Raw genomic sequence first — 16,929 nt, forward strand, 5'->3', positions numbered from 1 at the left:
AAAACGGCTCCGGTTCCGTTATTTTAAGGGTTAAAGCTTCCAAATTTGGTGTGCAATACTTTTAAGGCTTTAAGACACTGTGGTGAAATTTTGGTGAATTTTGAACAATTCCTTCATACTTTTTCGCAATTGCAGTAATAAAGTGTGTTCAGTTTAAAATTTAAAGTGACAGTAACGGTTTTATTTTAAAACGTTTTTTTGTACTTTGTTATCAAGTTTATGCCTGTTTAACATGTCTGAACTACCAGATAGACTGTGTTCTGAATGTGGGGAAGCCAAGGTTCCTTCTCATTTAAATAGATGTGATTTATGTGACACAAAAATTTAGAGAAAATGATGCCCAAGATGATTCCTCAAGTGAGGGGAGTAAGCATGGTACTGCATCATCCCCTCCTTCGTCTACACCAGTCTTGCCCACTCAGGAGGCCCCTAGTACATCTAGCGCGCCAATACTCCTTACTATGCAACAATTAACGGCTGTAATGGATAATTCTATCAAAAACATTTTAGCCAAAATGCCCACTTATCAGCGTAAGCGCGACTGCTCTGTTTTAGATAATACTGAAGAGCATGAGGACGCTGATGATATTGTTTCTGAAGGGCCCCTACACCAGTCTGAGGGGGCCAGGGAGGTTTTGTCTGAGGGAGAAATTTCAGATTCAGGGAAAATTTCTCAACAAGCTGAACCTGATGTGATTACATTTAAATTTAAGTTGGAACATCTCCGCGCTCTGCTTAAGGAGGTGTTATCCACTCTGGATGATTGTGAGAATTTGATCATCCCAGAGAAACTATGTAAAATGGACAAGTTCCTAGAGGTCCCGGGGGCCCCCAGAAGCTTTTCCTATACCCAAGCGGGTGGCGGACATTGTAAATAAAGAATGGGAAAGGCCCGGTATACCTTTCGTCCCTCCCCCCATATTTAAAAAATTGTTTCCTATGGTCGACCCCAGAAAGGACTTATGGCAGACAGTCCCCAAGGTCGAGGGGGGCGGTTTCTACTTTAAACAAACGCACCACTATACCCATAGAAGATAGTTGTGCTTTCAAAGATCCTATGGATAAAAAATTAGAAGGTTTGCTTAAAAAGATGTTTGTTCAGCAAGGTTACCTTCTACAACCAATTTCATGCATTGTCCCTGTCACTACAGCCGCGTGTTTCTGGTTCGATAAGCTAGAAAAGGCGATCACTAGTGATTCTCCTCCTTATGAGGAGATTATGGACAGAATCCGTGCTCTCAAATTGGCTAATTCTTTCACCCTAGACGCCACTTTGCAATTGGCTAGGTTAGCGGCGAAAATTCTGGTTTGCTATTGTGGCGCGCAGAGCGCTTTGGTTGAAATCTTGGTCAGCGGATGCGTCTTCCAAGAACAAATTGCTTAACATTCCTTTCAAGGGGGAAAACGCTGTTTGGCCCTGACTTGAAAGAGATTATCTCTGATATCACTGGGGGTAAGGGCCACGCCCTTCCTCAGGATAGGTCTTTCAAGGCCAAAAATAAACCTAATTTTCGTCCCTTTCGTAGAAACGGACCAGCCCCAAGTGCTACGTCCTCTAAGCAAGAGGGTAATACTTCTCAAGCCAAGCCAGCCTGGAGACCAATGCAAGGCTGGAACAAGGGAAAGCAGGCCAAGAAACCTGCCACTGTTACCAAGACAGCATGAAATGTTGGCCCCCGATCCGGGACCGGATCTGGTGGGGGGCAGACTTTCTCTCTTCGCTCAGGCTTGGGCAAGAGATGTTCTGGATCCTTGGGCACTAGAAATAGTCTCCAAGGTTATCTTCTGGAATTCAAGGGGCTTCCCCCAAGGGGGAGGTTCCACAGGTCTCAATTGTCTTCAGACCACATAAAAAAACAGGCATTCTTACATTGTGTAGAAGACCTGTTAAAAATGGGAGTGATTCATCCTGTTCCATTAGGGGAACAAGGGATGGGGTTCTACTCCAATCTGTTCGTAGTTCCCAAAAAAGAGGGAACGTTCAGACCAATCTTAGATCTCAAGATCCTAAACAAGTTTCTCAAGGTTCCATCGTTCAAAATGGAAACCATTCGAACAATTCTTCCTTCCATCCAGGAAGGTCAATTCATGACCACGGTGGATTTAAAGGATGCGTATCTACATATTCCTATCCACAAGGAACATCATCGGTTCCTAAGGTTCGCATTCCTGGACAAGCATTACCAGTTCGTGGCACTTCCTTTCGGATTAGCCACTGCTCCAAGGATTTTCACAAAGGTACTAGGGTCCCTTCTAGCGGTGCTAAGACCAAGGGGCATTGCAGTAGTACCTTACTTGGACGACATTCTGATTCAAACGTCGTCCCTTCCTCAAGCAAAGGCTCACACGGACATAGTCCTGGCCTTTCTCAGATCTCACGGATGGAAAGTGAACGTAGAAAAGAGTTCTCTATCTCCGTCAACAAGGGTTCCCTTCTTGGGAACAATAATAGACTCCTTAGAAATGAGGATTTTTCTGGAGGCCAGAAAAACAAAACTTCTAAACTCTTGTCAAATACTTCATTCCGTTCCTCTTCCTTCCATAGCGCAGTGCATGGAAGTAATAGGTTTGATGGTAGCGGCAATGGACATAGTTCCTTTTGCGCGAATTCATCTGAGACCATTACAACTGTGCATGCTCAGTCAGTGGAATGGGGATTATACAGACTTGTCTCCGACGATACAAGTAGATCAGAGGACCAGAGATTCACTCCGTTGGTGGCTGACCCTGGACAACCTGTCACAGGGGATGAGCTTCCGCAGACCAGAGTGGGTCATTGTCACGACCGACGCCAGTCTGGTGGGCTGGGGCGCGGTCTGGGAACCCCTGAAAGCTCAGGGTCTTTGGTCTCGGGAAGAATCTCTTCTCCCGATAAATATTCTGGAACTGAGAGCGATATTCAATGCTCTCAAGGCTTGGCCTCAGCTAGCAAAGGCCAAATTCATACGGTTTCAATCAGACAACATGACGACTGTTGCGTATATGAACCATCAGGGGGGAACAAGGAGTTCCCTGGCGATGGAAGAAGTGACCAAAATCATTCAATGGGCGGAGACTCACTCCTGCCACTTGTATGCAATCCACATCCCAGGAGTGGAAAATTGGGAAGCGGATTTTCTGAGTCGTCAGACATTTCATCCGGGGGAGTGGGAACTCCATCCGGAAATCTTTGCCCAAATAACTCAATTGTGGGGCATTCCAGACATGGATCTGATGGCCTCTCATCAGAACTTCAAGGTTCCTTGCTACGGGTCCAGATCCAGGGATCCCAAGGCGACTCTAGTAGATGCACTAGTAGCACCTTGGACCTTCAATCTAGCTTATGTATTCCCACCGTTTCCTCTCATCCCCAGGCTGGTAGCCAGGATCAATCAGGAGAGGGCATCGGTGATCTTGATAGCTCCTGCGTGGCCACGCAGGACTTGGTATGCAGACCTGGTGAATATGTCATCGGCTCCACCATGGAAGCTACCTTTGAGACAGGACCTTCTTGTTCAAGGTCCGTTCGAACATCCGAATCTGGCCTCACTCCAACTGACTGCTTGGAGATTGAACGCTTGATTTTATCAAAGCGAGGGTTCTCAGATTCTGTCATTGATACTCTTGTTCAGGCCAGAAAGCCTGTAACTAGAAAAATCTACCATAAAATATGGAAAAAATATATCTGTTGGTGTGAATCTAAAGGATTCCCATGGAACAAGATAAAAATCCTAAGATTCTATCCTTTTCTTCAAGAAGGATTGGAGAAAGGATTATCTGCAAGTTCCTTGAAGGGACAGATTTCTGCCTTGTCTGTGTTACTTCACAAAAAGTTGGCAGCTGTGCCAGATGTTCAAGCCTTTGTTCAGGCTCTGGTTAGAATCAAGCCTGTTTACAAACCTTTGACTCCTCCTTGGAGTCTCAACTTAGTTCTTCAGTTCTTCAGGGGGGTTCCGTTTGAACCCCTACATTCCGTTGATATCAAGTTATTATCTTGGAAAGTTTTGTTTTTGGTTGCAATTTCTTCTGCTAGAAGAGTTTCAGAGTTATCTGCTCTGCAGTGTTCTCCTCCTTATCTGGTGTTCCATGCAGATAAGGTGGTTTTACGTACTAAACCTGGTTTTCTTCCGAAAGTTGTTTCTAACAAAAACATTAACCAGGAGATAGTCGTGCCTTCTTTGTGTCCGAATCCAGTTTCAAAGAAGGAACGTTTGTTGCACAATTTGGATGTTGTTCGCCGCTCTAAAATTCTATTTAGATGCTACAAAGGATTTTAGACAAACATCTTCCTTGTTTGTTGTTTACTCTGGTAAAAGGAGAGGTCAAAAAGCAACTTCTACCTCTCTCTCTTTTTGGATTAAAAGCATCATCAGATTGGCTTATGAGACTGCCGGACGGCAGCCTCCTGAAAGAATCACAGCTCATTCCACTAGGGCTGTGGCTTCCACATGGGCCTTCAAGAACGAGGCTTCTGTTGATCAGATATGTCGGGCAGCGACTTGGTCTTCACTGCACACTTTTACCAAATTTTACAAGTTTGATACTTTTGCTTCTTCTGAGGCTATTTTTGGGAGAAAGTTTTTGCAAGCCGTGGTGCCTTCCATTTAGGTGACCTGATTTGCTCCCTCCCTTCATCCGTGTCCTAAAGCTTTGGTATTGGTTCCCACAAGTAAGGATGACGCCGTGGACCGGACACACCTATGTTGAGAAAACAGAATTTATGTTTACCTGATAAATTACTTTCTCCAACGGTGTGTCCGGTCCACGGCCCGCCCTGGTTTTTTAATCAGGTCTGATAATTTATTTTCTTTAACTACAGTCACCACGGTATCATATGGTTTTCTCCTATGCAAATATTCCTCCTTTACGTCGGTCCGAATGACTGGGGTAGGCGGAGCCTAGGAGGGATCATGTGACCAGCTTTGCTGGGCTCTTTGCCATTTCCTGTTGGGGAAGAGAATATCCCACAAGTAAGGATGACGCCGTGGACCGGACACACCGTGGGAGAAAGTAATTTATCAGGGTAAACATAAATTCTGTTTTTATTCTTCAATCAAGAGTTTGTTATTTTAAAATAGTGCTGGTTATGTACTATTTACTCTGAAACAGAAAAGAGATGAAGATTTCTGTTTGTAAGAGGAAAATGATTTTAGCAAACCGTTACTAAAATCGATGGCTGTTTCCACACAGGACTGTTGAGAGGAATTAACTTCAGTTGGGGGGAAACAGTGAGCAGACTTTTGCTGCTTGAGGTATGACACATTTCTAACAAGACTTGGTAATGCTGGAAGCTGTCATTTTCCCTATGGGATCCGGTAAGCCATTTTTTATTAAATAAGAATAAAGGGCTTCACAAGGGCTTTAAAGACTGGTAGACATTTTTCTGGGCTAAAACGATTGATTATAAGCATTTTTAAATAGTTTATAGCTTTGAGGAGTTATTTTATTCTTGGGAATTATGTTGAATAACCGGCAGGCACTGTATTGGACACCTTTTTCTCTGGGGGCCTTCTCTAATCATAGGCAGAGCCTCATTTTCGCGCCACTAATGCGCAGTTGTTTTTGGGAAGCAAGGCATGCAGATGCATGTGTGAGGAGCTCAGATACATAGAAAAAGCTTACTGAAGGCGTCATTTGGTATCGTATTCCCCTCTGGGCTTGGTTGGGTCTCAGCAAAGCAGATACCAGGGACTGTATAGGGGTTAAATATAAATACGGCTCCGGTTCCGTTGTTTTAAGAGTTAAAGCTTTCAAATTTGGTGTGCAATACTTTTAAGGCTTTAAGACACTGTGGTGAAATTTTGGTGAATTTTGAACAATTCCTTCATACTTTCTCCAACATAGGTGTGTCCGGGTCCACGGCGACATCCTTACTTGTGGGATATTCTCCTCCCCAACAGGAAATGGGCAAAGAGCCCAGCAAAGCTGGTCACATGATCCCTCCTAGGCTCCGCCTACCCCAGTCATTCTCTTTGCCGTTGTACAGGCAACATCTCCACGGAGATGGCTTAGAGTTTTTAGTGTTTAACTGCTTGGAGATTGAACGCTTGATCTTATCGAAGCGAGGGTTCTCAGATTCTGTTATCGATACTCTTGTTCAGGCCAGAAAGCCTGTAACTAGAAAGATTTACCACAAAATTTGGAAAAAATATATCTGTTGGTGTGAATCTAAAGGATTCCCTTGGGACAAGGTTAAGATTCCTAAGATTCTATCCTTCCTTCAAGAAGGATTTGGAAAAAGGATTATCTGCAAGTTCCCTGAAGGACAGATTTCTGCCTTGTCGGTGTTACTTCACAAAAAGCTGGCAGCTGTGCCAGATGTTCAAGCCTTTGTTCAGGCTCTGGTTAGAATCAAGCCTGTTTACAAACCTTTGACTCCTCCTTGGAGTCTCAACTTAGTTCTTTCAGTTCTTCAGGGGGTTCCGTTTGAACCCTTACATTCCGTTGATATTAAGTTATTATCTTGGAAAGTTTGTTTTTGGTTGCAATTTCTTCTGCTAGAAGAGTTTCAGAATTATCTGCTCTGCAGTGTTCTCCTCCTTATCTGGTGTTCCATGCAGATAAGGTGGTTTTACGTACTAAACCTGGTTTTCTTCCAAAAGTTGTTTCTAACAAAAACATTAACCAGGAGATTATCGTACCTTCTCTGTGCCCGAAACCAGTTTCAAAGAAGGAACGTTTTGTTGCACAATTTGGATGTTGTTCGCGCTCTAAAATTCTATTTAGACGCTACAAAAGGATTTTAGACAAACATCTTCCCTTGTTTGTTGTTTATTCCGGTAAAAGGAGAGGTCAAAAAGCAACTTCTGCTTCTCTCTCTTTTTGGATTAAAAGCATCATCAGATTGGCTTACGAGACTGCCGGACGGCAGCCTCCCGAAAGAATCACAGCTCATTCCACTAGGGCTGTGGCTTCCACATGGGCCTTCAAGAACGAGGCTTCTGTTGATCAGATATGTAGGGCAGCGACTTGGTCCTTCACTGCACACTTTTACCAAATTTTACAAGTTTGATACTTTTGCTTCTTCTGAGGCTATTTTTGGGAGAAAGGTTTTGCAAGCCGTGGTGCCTTCCATCTAGGTGACCTGATTTGCTCCCTCCCATCATCAGTGTCCTAAAGCTTTGGTATTGGTTCCCACAAGTAAGGATGACGCCGTGGACCGGACACACCTATGTTGGAGAAAACAGAATTTATGTTTACCTGATAAATTACTTTCTCCAACGGTGTGTCCGGTCCACGGCCCGCCCGGGTTTTTTAATCAGGTCTGATAATTTATTTTCTTTAACTACAGTCACCACGGTATCATATGGTTTCTCCTATGCAAATATTCCTCCTTAACGTCGGTCGAATGACTGGGGTAGGCGGAGCCTAGGAGGGATCATGTGACCAGCTTTGCTGGGCTCTTTGCCATTTCCTGTTGGGGAGGAGAATATCCCACAAGTAAGGATGACGCCGTGGACCGGACACACCGTTGGAGAAAGTAATTTATCAGGTAAACATAAATTCTGTTTTTTCACATATTCAGTAATAAAGTGTGTTCAGTTTAAAATTTAAAGTGACAGTAACGGTTTTATTTTAAAACGTTTTTTGTACTTTGTTATCAAGTTTATGCCTGTTTAACATGTCTGAACTATCAGATAGACTATGTTCTGTATGTGAGGAAGCCAAGGTTCCTTCTCATTTAAATAGATGTGATGTATGTGACAAAAAATTTTAGAGAAAATGATGCCCAAGATGATCCTCAAAGTGAGGGGAGTAAGCATGGTACTGCATCTTCCCCTCCTTTGTCTACGCCAGTCTTGCCCACACAGGAGGCCCCTAGTACATCTAGTGTGCCAATACTCCTTACTATGCAACAATTAACGGCTGTAATGGATAATTCTATCAAAAACATTTTAGCCAAAATGCCCACTTATCAGCGAAAGCGCGACTGCTCTGTTTTAGAAAATACTGAAGAGCATGAGGACGCTGACGATAATGGTTCTGACATGCCCCTACACCAGTCTGAGGGGGCCAGGGAGGTTTTGTCTGAGGGAGAAATTTCAGATTCAGGGAAAATTTCTCAACAAGCTGAACCTGATGTGATTACATTCAAATTTAAATTGGAACATCTCCGTGCTCTGCTTAAGGAGGTGTTATCTACTCTGGATGATTGTGACAATTTGGTCATTCCAGAGAAATTATGTAAGATGGACAAGTTCCTAGAGGTCCCGGGGCCCCCCGAAGCTTTTCCTATACCCAAGCGGGAGTGGCGGACATTGTAAACAAAGAATGGAAAGGCCCGGCATACCTTTTGTCCCTCCCCCTATATTTAAGAAATTGTTTTCCTATGGTCGACCCCAGAAAGGAACTTATGGCAGACAGTCCCCAAGGTCGAGGGGGCGGTTTCTACTCTAAACAAACGCACTACTATCCCTATAGAAGATAGTTGTGCTTTCAAAGATCCTATGGATAAAAAATTAGAGGGTTTGCTTAAAAAGATGTTTGTTCAGCAAGGGTACCTTCTACAACCAATTTCATGCATTGTTCCTGTCACTACAGCAGCGTGTTTCTGGTTCGATGAACTAGAAAAGTCGCTCAATAAAGATTCTTCTTATGAGGAGATTTTGGACAGAATTCATGCTCTTAAATTGGCTAACTCTTTTACTTTAGACGCCACTTTACAATTGGCTAGATTAGCGGCGAAAAATTTGGGGTTTGCTATTGTGGGCGCGCAGAGCGCTTTGGCTAAAATCTTGGTCAGCGGATGCGTCTTCCAAGAACAAATTGCTTAACATACCTTCAAGGGGAAAACGCTGTTTGGCCCTGACTTGAAAGAGATTATTTCAGATATCACTGGGGGTAAGGGCCACGCCCTTCCTCAGGATAGGTCTTTTAAGGCTAAAAATAAACAAAATTTTCGTCCCTTTCGCAGAAACGGACCAGCTCCAAGTTCTACATCCTCTAAGCAAGAGGGTAATACTTCTCAAACCAAGCCAGCCTGGAGGCCAATGCCAAGGCTGGAACAAAGGTAAGCAGGCCAAGAAACCTGCCTCTGCTACCAAGACAGCATGAGATGTTGGCCCCCGATCCGGGACCGGATCTGGTGGGGGGCAGACTTTCTCTCTTCGCTCAGGCTTGGGCAAGAGATGTTCTGGATCCTTGGGCGCTAGAAATAGTCTCCCAAGGTTATCTTCTGGAATTCAAGGAGCTACCCCCAAGGGGGGAGGTTCCACAGGTCTCAATTGTCTTCAGACCACATAAAAAGACAGGCATTCTTACATTGTGTAGAAGACCTGTTAAAAATGGGAGTGATTCATCCTGTTCCATTAGGGGAACAAGGGATGGGATTTCTACTCCAATCTGTTCATAGTTCCCAAAAAAGAGGGAACATTCAGACCAATCTTAGATCTCAAGATCCTAAACAAATTCTCAAGGTTTCCATCGTTCAAAATGGAAACCATTCGGACATTTCTTCCTACCATCCAGGAAGGTCAATTCATGACCACGGTGGATTTAAAGGATGCGTATCTACATATTCCTATCCACAAGGAACATCATCGGTTCCTAAGGTTCGCCTTTCTGGACAAGCATTACCAGTTTGTGGCACTTCCATTCGGATTACCACTGCTCCAAGAATTTTCACAAAGGTACTAGGGTCCCTTCTAGCGGTGCTAAGACCAAGGGGGCATTGCAGTAGTAACCTTACTTGGACGACATACTGATTCAAGCGTCGTCCCTACCACAAGCAAAGGCTCATACGGACATTGTCCTGGCCTTTCTCAGATCTCACGGGTGGAAAGTGAACGTAGAAAAAAGTTCTCTATCGTCCGTCAACAAGAGTTCCCTTCTTGGGAACAATAATAGACTCCTTAGAAATGAGGATTTTTCTGACAGAGGCCAGAAAATCAAAACTTCTAAGCTCTTGTCAAGTACTTCATTCTGTTTCTTCTTCCTTCCATAGCGCAGTGCATGGAAGTAATAGGTTTGATGGTCGCGGCAATGGACATAGTTCCTTTTGCGCGAATTCATCTGATACCATTACAACTGTGCATGCTCAGTCAGTGGAATGGGGATTATACAGACTTGTCTCCGACGATACAAGTAGATCAGAGGACCAGAGATTCACTCCGTTGGTGGCTGACCCTGGACAACCTGTCACAGGGGATGAGCTTCCGCAGACCAGAGTGGGGTCATTGTCACGACCGACGCCAGTCTGGTGGGCTGGGGCGCGGTCTGGGAACCCCTGAAAGCTCAGGGTCTTTGGTCTCGGGAAGAATCTCTTCTCCCGATAAATATTCTGGAACTGAGAGCGATATTCAATGCTCTCAAGGCTTGGCCTCAGCTAGCAAAGGCCAAATTCATACGGCTTCAATCAGACAACATGACGACTGTTGCGTATATGAACCATCAGGGGGAACAAGGGAGTTCCCTGGCGATGGAAGAAGTGACCAAAATCATTCAATGGGCGGAGACTCACTCCTGCCACTTGTATGCAATCCACATCCCAGGAGTGGAAAATTGGGAAGCGGATTTTCTGAGTCGTCAGACATTTCATCCGGGGGAGTGGGGAACTCCATCCGGAAATCTTTGCCCAAATAACTCAATTGTGGGGCATTCCAGACATGGATCTGATGGCCTCTCATCAGAACTTCAAGGTTCCTTGCTACGGGTCCAGATCCAGGGATCCCAAGGCGACTCTAGTAGATGCACTAGTAGCACCTTGGACCTTCAATCTAGCTTATGTATTCCCACCGTTTCCTCTCATCCCCAGGCTGGTAGCCAGGATCAATCAGGAGAGGGCATCGGTGATCTTGATAGCTCCTGCGTGGCCACGCAGGACTTGGTATGCAGACCTGGTGAATATGTCATCGGCTCCACCATGGAAGCTACCTTTGAGACAGGACCTTCTTGTTCAAGGTCCGTTCGAACATCCGAATCTGGCCTCACTCCAACTGACTGCTTGGAGATTGAACGCGTTGATTTTATCAAAGCGAGGGTTCTCAGATTCTGTCATTGATACTCTTGTTCAGGGCCAGAAAGCCTGTAACTAGAAAAATCTTCCATAAAATATGGAAAAAATATATCTGTTGGTGTGAATCTAAAGGATTCCCATGGAACAAGATAAAAATTCCTAAGATTCTATCCTTTCTTCAAGAAGGTTTGGAGAAAGGATTATCTGCAAGTTCTTTGAAGGGACAGATTTCTGCCTTATCTGTTTTACTTCACAAAAAGCTGGCGGCTGTGCCAGATGTCCAAGCTTTTGTCCAGGCTCTGGTTAGAATCAAGCCTGTTTACAAACCTTTGACTCCTCCTTGGAGTCTCAATTTAGTTCTTTCAGTTCTTCAGGGGGTTCCGTTTGAACCCCTACATTCCGTTGATATCAAGTTATTATCTTGGAAAGTTTTGTTTTTGGTTGCAATTTCTTCTGCTAGAAGAGTTTCAGAGTTATCTGCTCTGCAGTGTTCTCCTCCTTATCTGGTGTTCCATGCTGATAAGGTGGTTTTGCGTACTAAACCTGGTTTTCTTCCGAAAGTTGTTTCTAACAAAAACATTAACCAGGAGATAGTCGTGCCTTCTTTGGTGTCCGAATCCAGTTTCAAAGAAGGAACGTTTGTTGCACAATTTGGATGTAGTTTCGTGCTCTAAAATTCTATTTAGAGGCTACAAAGGATTTCAGACAAACATCTTCCTTGTTTGTTGTTTATTCTGGTAAAAGGAGAGGTCAAAAAGCAACTTCTACCTCTCTCTCTTTTTTGGCTTAAAAGCATCATCAGATTGGCTTATGAGACTGCCGGACGGCAGCCTCCTGAAAGAATCACAGCTCATTCCACTAGGGCCGTGGCTTCCACATGGGCCTTCAAGAACGAGGCTTCTGTTGATCAGATATGTAAGGCAGCGACTTGGTCTTCACTGCACACTTTTACTAAATTTACAAATTTGATACTTTTGCTTCTTCTGAGGCTATTTTTGGGAGAAAGGTTTTGCAAGCCGTGGTGCCTTCCATCTAGGTGACCTGATTTGCTCCCTCCCATCATCCGTGTCCTAAAGCTTTGGTATTGGTTCCCACAAGTAAGGATGACGCCGTGGACCGGACACACCTATGTTGGAGAAAACAGAATTTATGTTTACCTGATAAATTACTTTCTCCAACGGTGTGTCCGGTCCACGGCCCGCCCGGGTTTTTAATCAGGTCTGAGTAATTTATTTTCTTTAACTACAGTCACCACGGGATCATATGATTTATACTATGCAAAAAATCCTCCTTTAAGTCGGTCGAATGACTGGGGAAGGCGGAGCCTAGAGGGATCATGTGACCAGCTTTGCTGGGCTCTTTGGCCATTTCCTGTTGGGGAAGAGAATATCCCACAAGTAAGGATGACGCCGTGGACCGGACACACCGTTGGAGAAAGTAATTTATCAGGTAAACATAAATTCTGTTTCTTATATGTATTGCGCAAATGGGCTGCATCTTTAGAGCCCAGATAGCTTTTTACTTCCAGTCCTTGTGGTTCAATATCAGGTTATACTTTTGGAATTACATTGAAAGAGAATCACTATCGTGCAGTCTGTTTATATTACCCAATGCTATAATGCAGACATCCTAAGTATCCTGCTATAGGTTCTTGAGGGAGTGGATTTAAAGAATCTTGTCATAAAGCTAATTCCAAGTTTTCATCCAAAGTTTAGCAATGTAAATGCAAGAATCAGAGTTGATTTTAAATAGAATAAGCCTCTACTACTTGGTTTTCTGTTTTGATTAATATGTATTACGTTGTTGATCTTGTTAATATTGTGCTTTTTGACAATGTATAGTTGTTTAAACTATTTTAAGGTACTTTTTGCACATTTTAAGCATTTTTTTTTTTTATAATTTATATTTTGATATTTCTCTACAGTTGATTTCATACTTATCAAGCCAATACTGGGTTTTTCTTGTAACATGAAGAACTCTTTTCAAAATACTGGAAGCCAAGAACACCACTTGATGTTGGACATAGAGGTGCTGGAAACTCAACAACAACTGCAAAGTGAGTTGGAAGTGTTATATCTGAATTTTCATGTAAGAGTAAGTCATTCAATAAAGTGCAACAAAGCAAGTCCAATAGAAGTTTAAAGGGCCACTGTAAGTAAATATTTTCTATGCCTGTTACTAACTAACTACCCCAAATACGCTTTTTTATCAATAGCATTTCATTAACATATCTCTACCGTATATCAGAAATCTTGTCTGCAAATGTGATTGTTTTCCAAACCCACTCCGTGGGTATCCTTTGCTCTCTACCAATCCGTTTACAATACCTAGGTTTCAAAATGGCGCTTTAAACACAATTTCATTGGTTTAAGTATTTTGAACACGCAGTGCTGAAAATAGTGGGCAGGATAACGTGACATCATCGGGGAATAAAAGATATAACTTTTATAACGTTATAAAACTTCCTTTTGGAGAAAATATAGGTCAGTAGGTTTTAATTAATGTTTATTAACTTTAATATGTTAGTTGTTTAGCTTAAAAATTATAACAGAAAGTAATCCTTTAAGAGAGGTTTTTCAGGAAACCCAACTTAAAGGGACATTTAGTAGTTTTCCATCTTACAAAATTCCACTGTATATCTAAAATAATTTTTATTATCAATATACTTCTGTTAAATATTTTTTAGGTATTTAGATATATTTTAATTATAAAAATGTCTAAATTCCATTCCCTACAAAAATGTAAGTTGTGCAGCCCCAATAATTCACTGAGTCGCACAACCGACCTGTATTTCTGAGCGTGCGCACATCAGTGAATCTGCAACTTCATCCCCTTCGCCTAAAGACGCGCAAGCAGTTAAGTTAGCTGTCACTGAAAACACTGTGCCGCCCCTCCATGTCGATGCAGAGCTCAGTGGTTGCTATAGCAACACGGAAAGCGTTGTTGGCACAATACATTTATACTGCATGTCCTCCATGATGTTTTTTTTAAGGTCCTAGCTCCGATTAACCCCTCTTGCAGTCTAGACTTTCCGTTTTTTCTTTCTCTCACATCAAACAGATGAGTCGTAGTTTGTTATAAATCACTGTTTTCCATCTAAAGGGGATGAGAGTCCACTGCTTCATTCATCACATGTGGGAAATAAGAACCTGGCCACCAGGAGGAGGCAAAGACACCCCAGCCAAAGGCTTAAATACCTCCCCCACTTCCCTCATCCCCCAGTCTTTCTTTGCCTTTCATCACAGGAGGTTGGCAGAGAAGTGTCGGAAGATTCGGAGTAGTCTTATGGAGGGTAGTACTCTTCGCAATGGGACTGGAGTTTTAAGTAGTCCTGTCAGCCTCTCAGTGAGAGCATGGGGGAAAGTTAGAGTCTGGAGATGCAGGGGGAGTTCTCCTGCGAAACCATCCCGACTCATATTAACAGCTCCTTAAGCAATCAGTTTTGCTGAGTTTCGCTGCCTGCTTTTATTCTCTCAAGTCCATGTCTACTAACCTGTCACACTTCAAGGACCGTTTTCCTGTTCCACGATGTTGATTCTGGTAAGATCATTTCATTATATATATATATATATATATATATATATATATATATATATATTTCTCCAACATAGGTGTGTCCGGGTCCACGGCGTCATCCTTACTTGTGGGATATTCTCTTCCCCAACAGGAAATTGGCAAAGAGCCCAGCAAAGCTGGTCACATGATCCCTCCTAGGCTCCGCCTACCCCAGTCATTCTCTTTGCCGTTGTACAGGGCAACATCTCCACGGAGATGGCTTAGAGTTTTTAGTGTTTAACTGTAGTTTTTATTATTCAATCAAGAGTTTGTTATTTGAAATAGTGCTGGTATGTACTATTTACTCAGAAACAGAAAAGAGATGAAGATTTCTGTTTGTATGAGGAAAATGATTTTAGCAACCGTCACTAAAATCCATGGCTGTTCCACACAGGACTGTTGAGAGCAATTAACTTCAGTTGGGGGAACAGTGAGCAGTCTCTTGCTGCTTGAGGTATGACACATTCTAACAAGACGATGTAATGCTGGAAGCTGTCATTTTCCCTATGGGATCCGGTAAGCCATGGATTATTACGATCGTAAATAAGGGCTTCACAAGGGGCTTATTAAGACTGTAGACTTTTCTGGGCTAAATCGATTCATTATTAACACATATTTAGCCTTGAGGAATCATTTTATTTGGGTATTTTGATATAATAATATCGGCAGGCACTGTTTTAGACACCTTATTCTTTAGGGGCTTTCCCAAAGCATAGGCAGAGCCTCATTTTCGCGCCGGTGTTGCGCACTTGTTTTGAGAGGCATGGCATGCAGTCGCATGTGAGAGGAGCTCTGATACTTAGAAAAGACTTTCTGAAGGCGTCATTTGGTATCGTATTCCCCTTTGGGCTTGGTTGGGGTCTCAGCAAAGCAGATACCAGGGACTGTAAAGGGGTTAAAGTTCAAAACGGCTCCGGTCCGTTATTTTATGGGTTAAAGCTTCCAAATTTGGTGTGCAATACTTTTAAGGCTTTAAGACACTGTGGTGAAAATTTGGTGAATTTTGAAACAATTCCTTCATGTTTTTCGCAATTGCAGTAATAAAGTGTGTTCAGTTTAAAATTTAAAGTGACAGTAACGGTTTTATTTTAAAACGTTTTTTGTACTTTGTTATCAAGTTTATGCCTGTTTAACATGTCTGAACTACCAGATAGACTGTGTTCTGAATGTGGGGAAGCCAGAATTCCTATTCATTTAAATAAATGTGATTTATTGACAATGACAATGATGCCCAAAGATGATTCCTCAAGTGAGGGGAGTAAGCATGGTACTGCATCATTCCCTCCTTCGTCTACACGAGTCTTGCCCACTCAGGAGGCCCCTAGTACATCTAGCGCGCCAATACTCCTTACTATGCAACAATTAACGGCTGTAATGGATAATTCTGTCAAAAACATTTTAGCCAAAATGAACACTTATCAGCGTAAGCGCGACTGCTCTGTTTTAGATACTGAAGAGCATGACGACGCTGATAATAATGTTTCTGAAGGGGCCCCTAACCCAGTCTGATGGGGCCAGGGAGGTTTTGTCTGAGGGAGAAATTACTGATTCAGGGAACATTTCTCAACAAGCTGAACCTGATGTGATTACATTTAAATTTAAGTTGGAACATCTCCGCATTCTGCTTAAGGAGGTATTATCCACTCTGGATGATTGTGACAAGTTGGTCATCCCAGAGAAACTATGTAAAATGGACAAGTCCTAGAGGTGCCGGGGCTCCCAGAAGCTTTTCCTATACCCAAGCGGGTGGCGGACATTGTTTAATAAAGAATGGGAAAGGCCCGGTATTCCTTTCGTCCCTCCCCCATATTTAAAAAATTGTTTCCTATGGTCGACCCCAGAAAGGACTTATGGCAGACAGTCCCCAAGGTCGAGGGAGCGGTTTCCACTTTAAACAAACGCACCACTATACCCATAAGAGGATAGTTTGTGCTTTCAAAGATCCTATGATAAAAAATTAGAGAGGTTTGCTTAAAAAGATGTTTGTTCAGCAGGGTTACCTTCTACAGACCAATTTCTCCAACATAGGTGTGTCCGTCCACGGCGTCATCCTTACTTGTGGGATATTCTCTTCCCCAACAGGAAATGGCAAAGACCCAGCAAAGCTGGTCACATGATCCCTCCTAGGCTTCCGCCTACCCCAGTCATTCTCTTTGCCGTTGTACAGGCAACATCTCCACGGAGATGGCTTAGAGTTTTTTAGTGTTTAACTGTAGTTTTATTATTCAATCAAGAGTTGTTATTTGGAAATAGTGCTGGTATGTACTATTTACTCAGAAACAGAAAAGAGATGAAGATTTCTGTTTGTATGAGGAAAATGATTTTAGGCAACCGTAACTAAAATCCATGGCTGTTCCACACAGGACTGTTTGAGAGCAATTAACTTCAGTTGGGGGAACAGTGTGCAGTCTCTTGCTGCTTGAGGTATGACACATTCTAAC

The 16,929-nt window shown here is 43.0% G+C and overlaps 1 protein-coding gene across 1 annotated transcript in view; it reads left to right on the plus strand.

The window, feature by feature from the left end:
- Positions 1-16,929, plus strand: part of GPCPD1 (glycerophosphocholine phosphodiesterase 1) — a 308,210-nt gene that overhangs the window by 86,284 nt on the left and 204,997 nt on the right. The window contains 2 exon segments of the mRNA XM_053712184.1: positions 12,858-12,908; positions 12,911-12,989. Coding sequence (XP_053568159.1) covers positions 12,858-12,908; positions 12,911-12,989 — 130 coding nt within the window.

Source organism: Bombina bombina, chromosome 4, assembly GCF_027579735.1.
Source record: "Bombina bombina isolate aBomBom1 chromosome 4, aBomBom1.pri, whole genome shotgun sequence".
Lineage (NCBI taxonomy): Eukaryota > Metazoa > Chordata > Amphibia > Anura > Bombinatoridae > Bombina > Bombina bombina.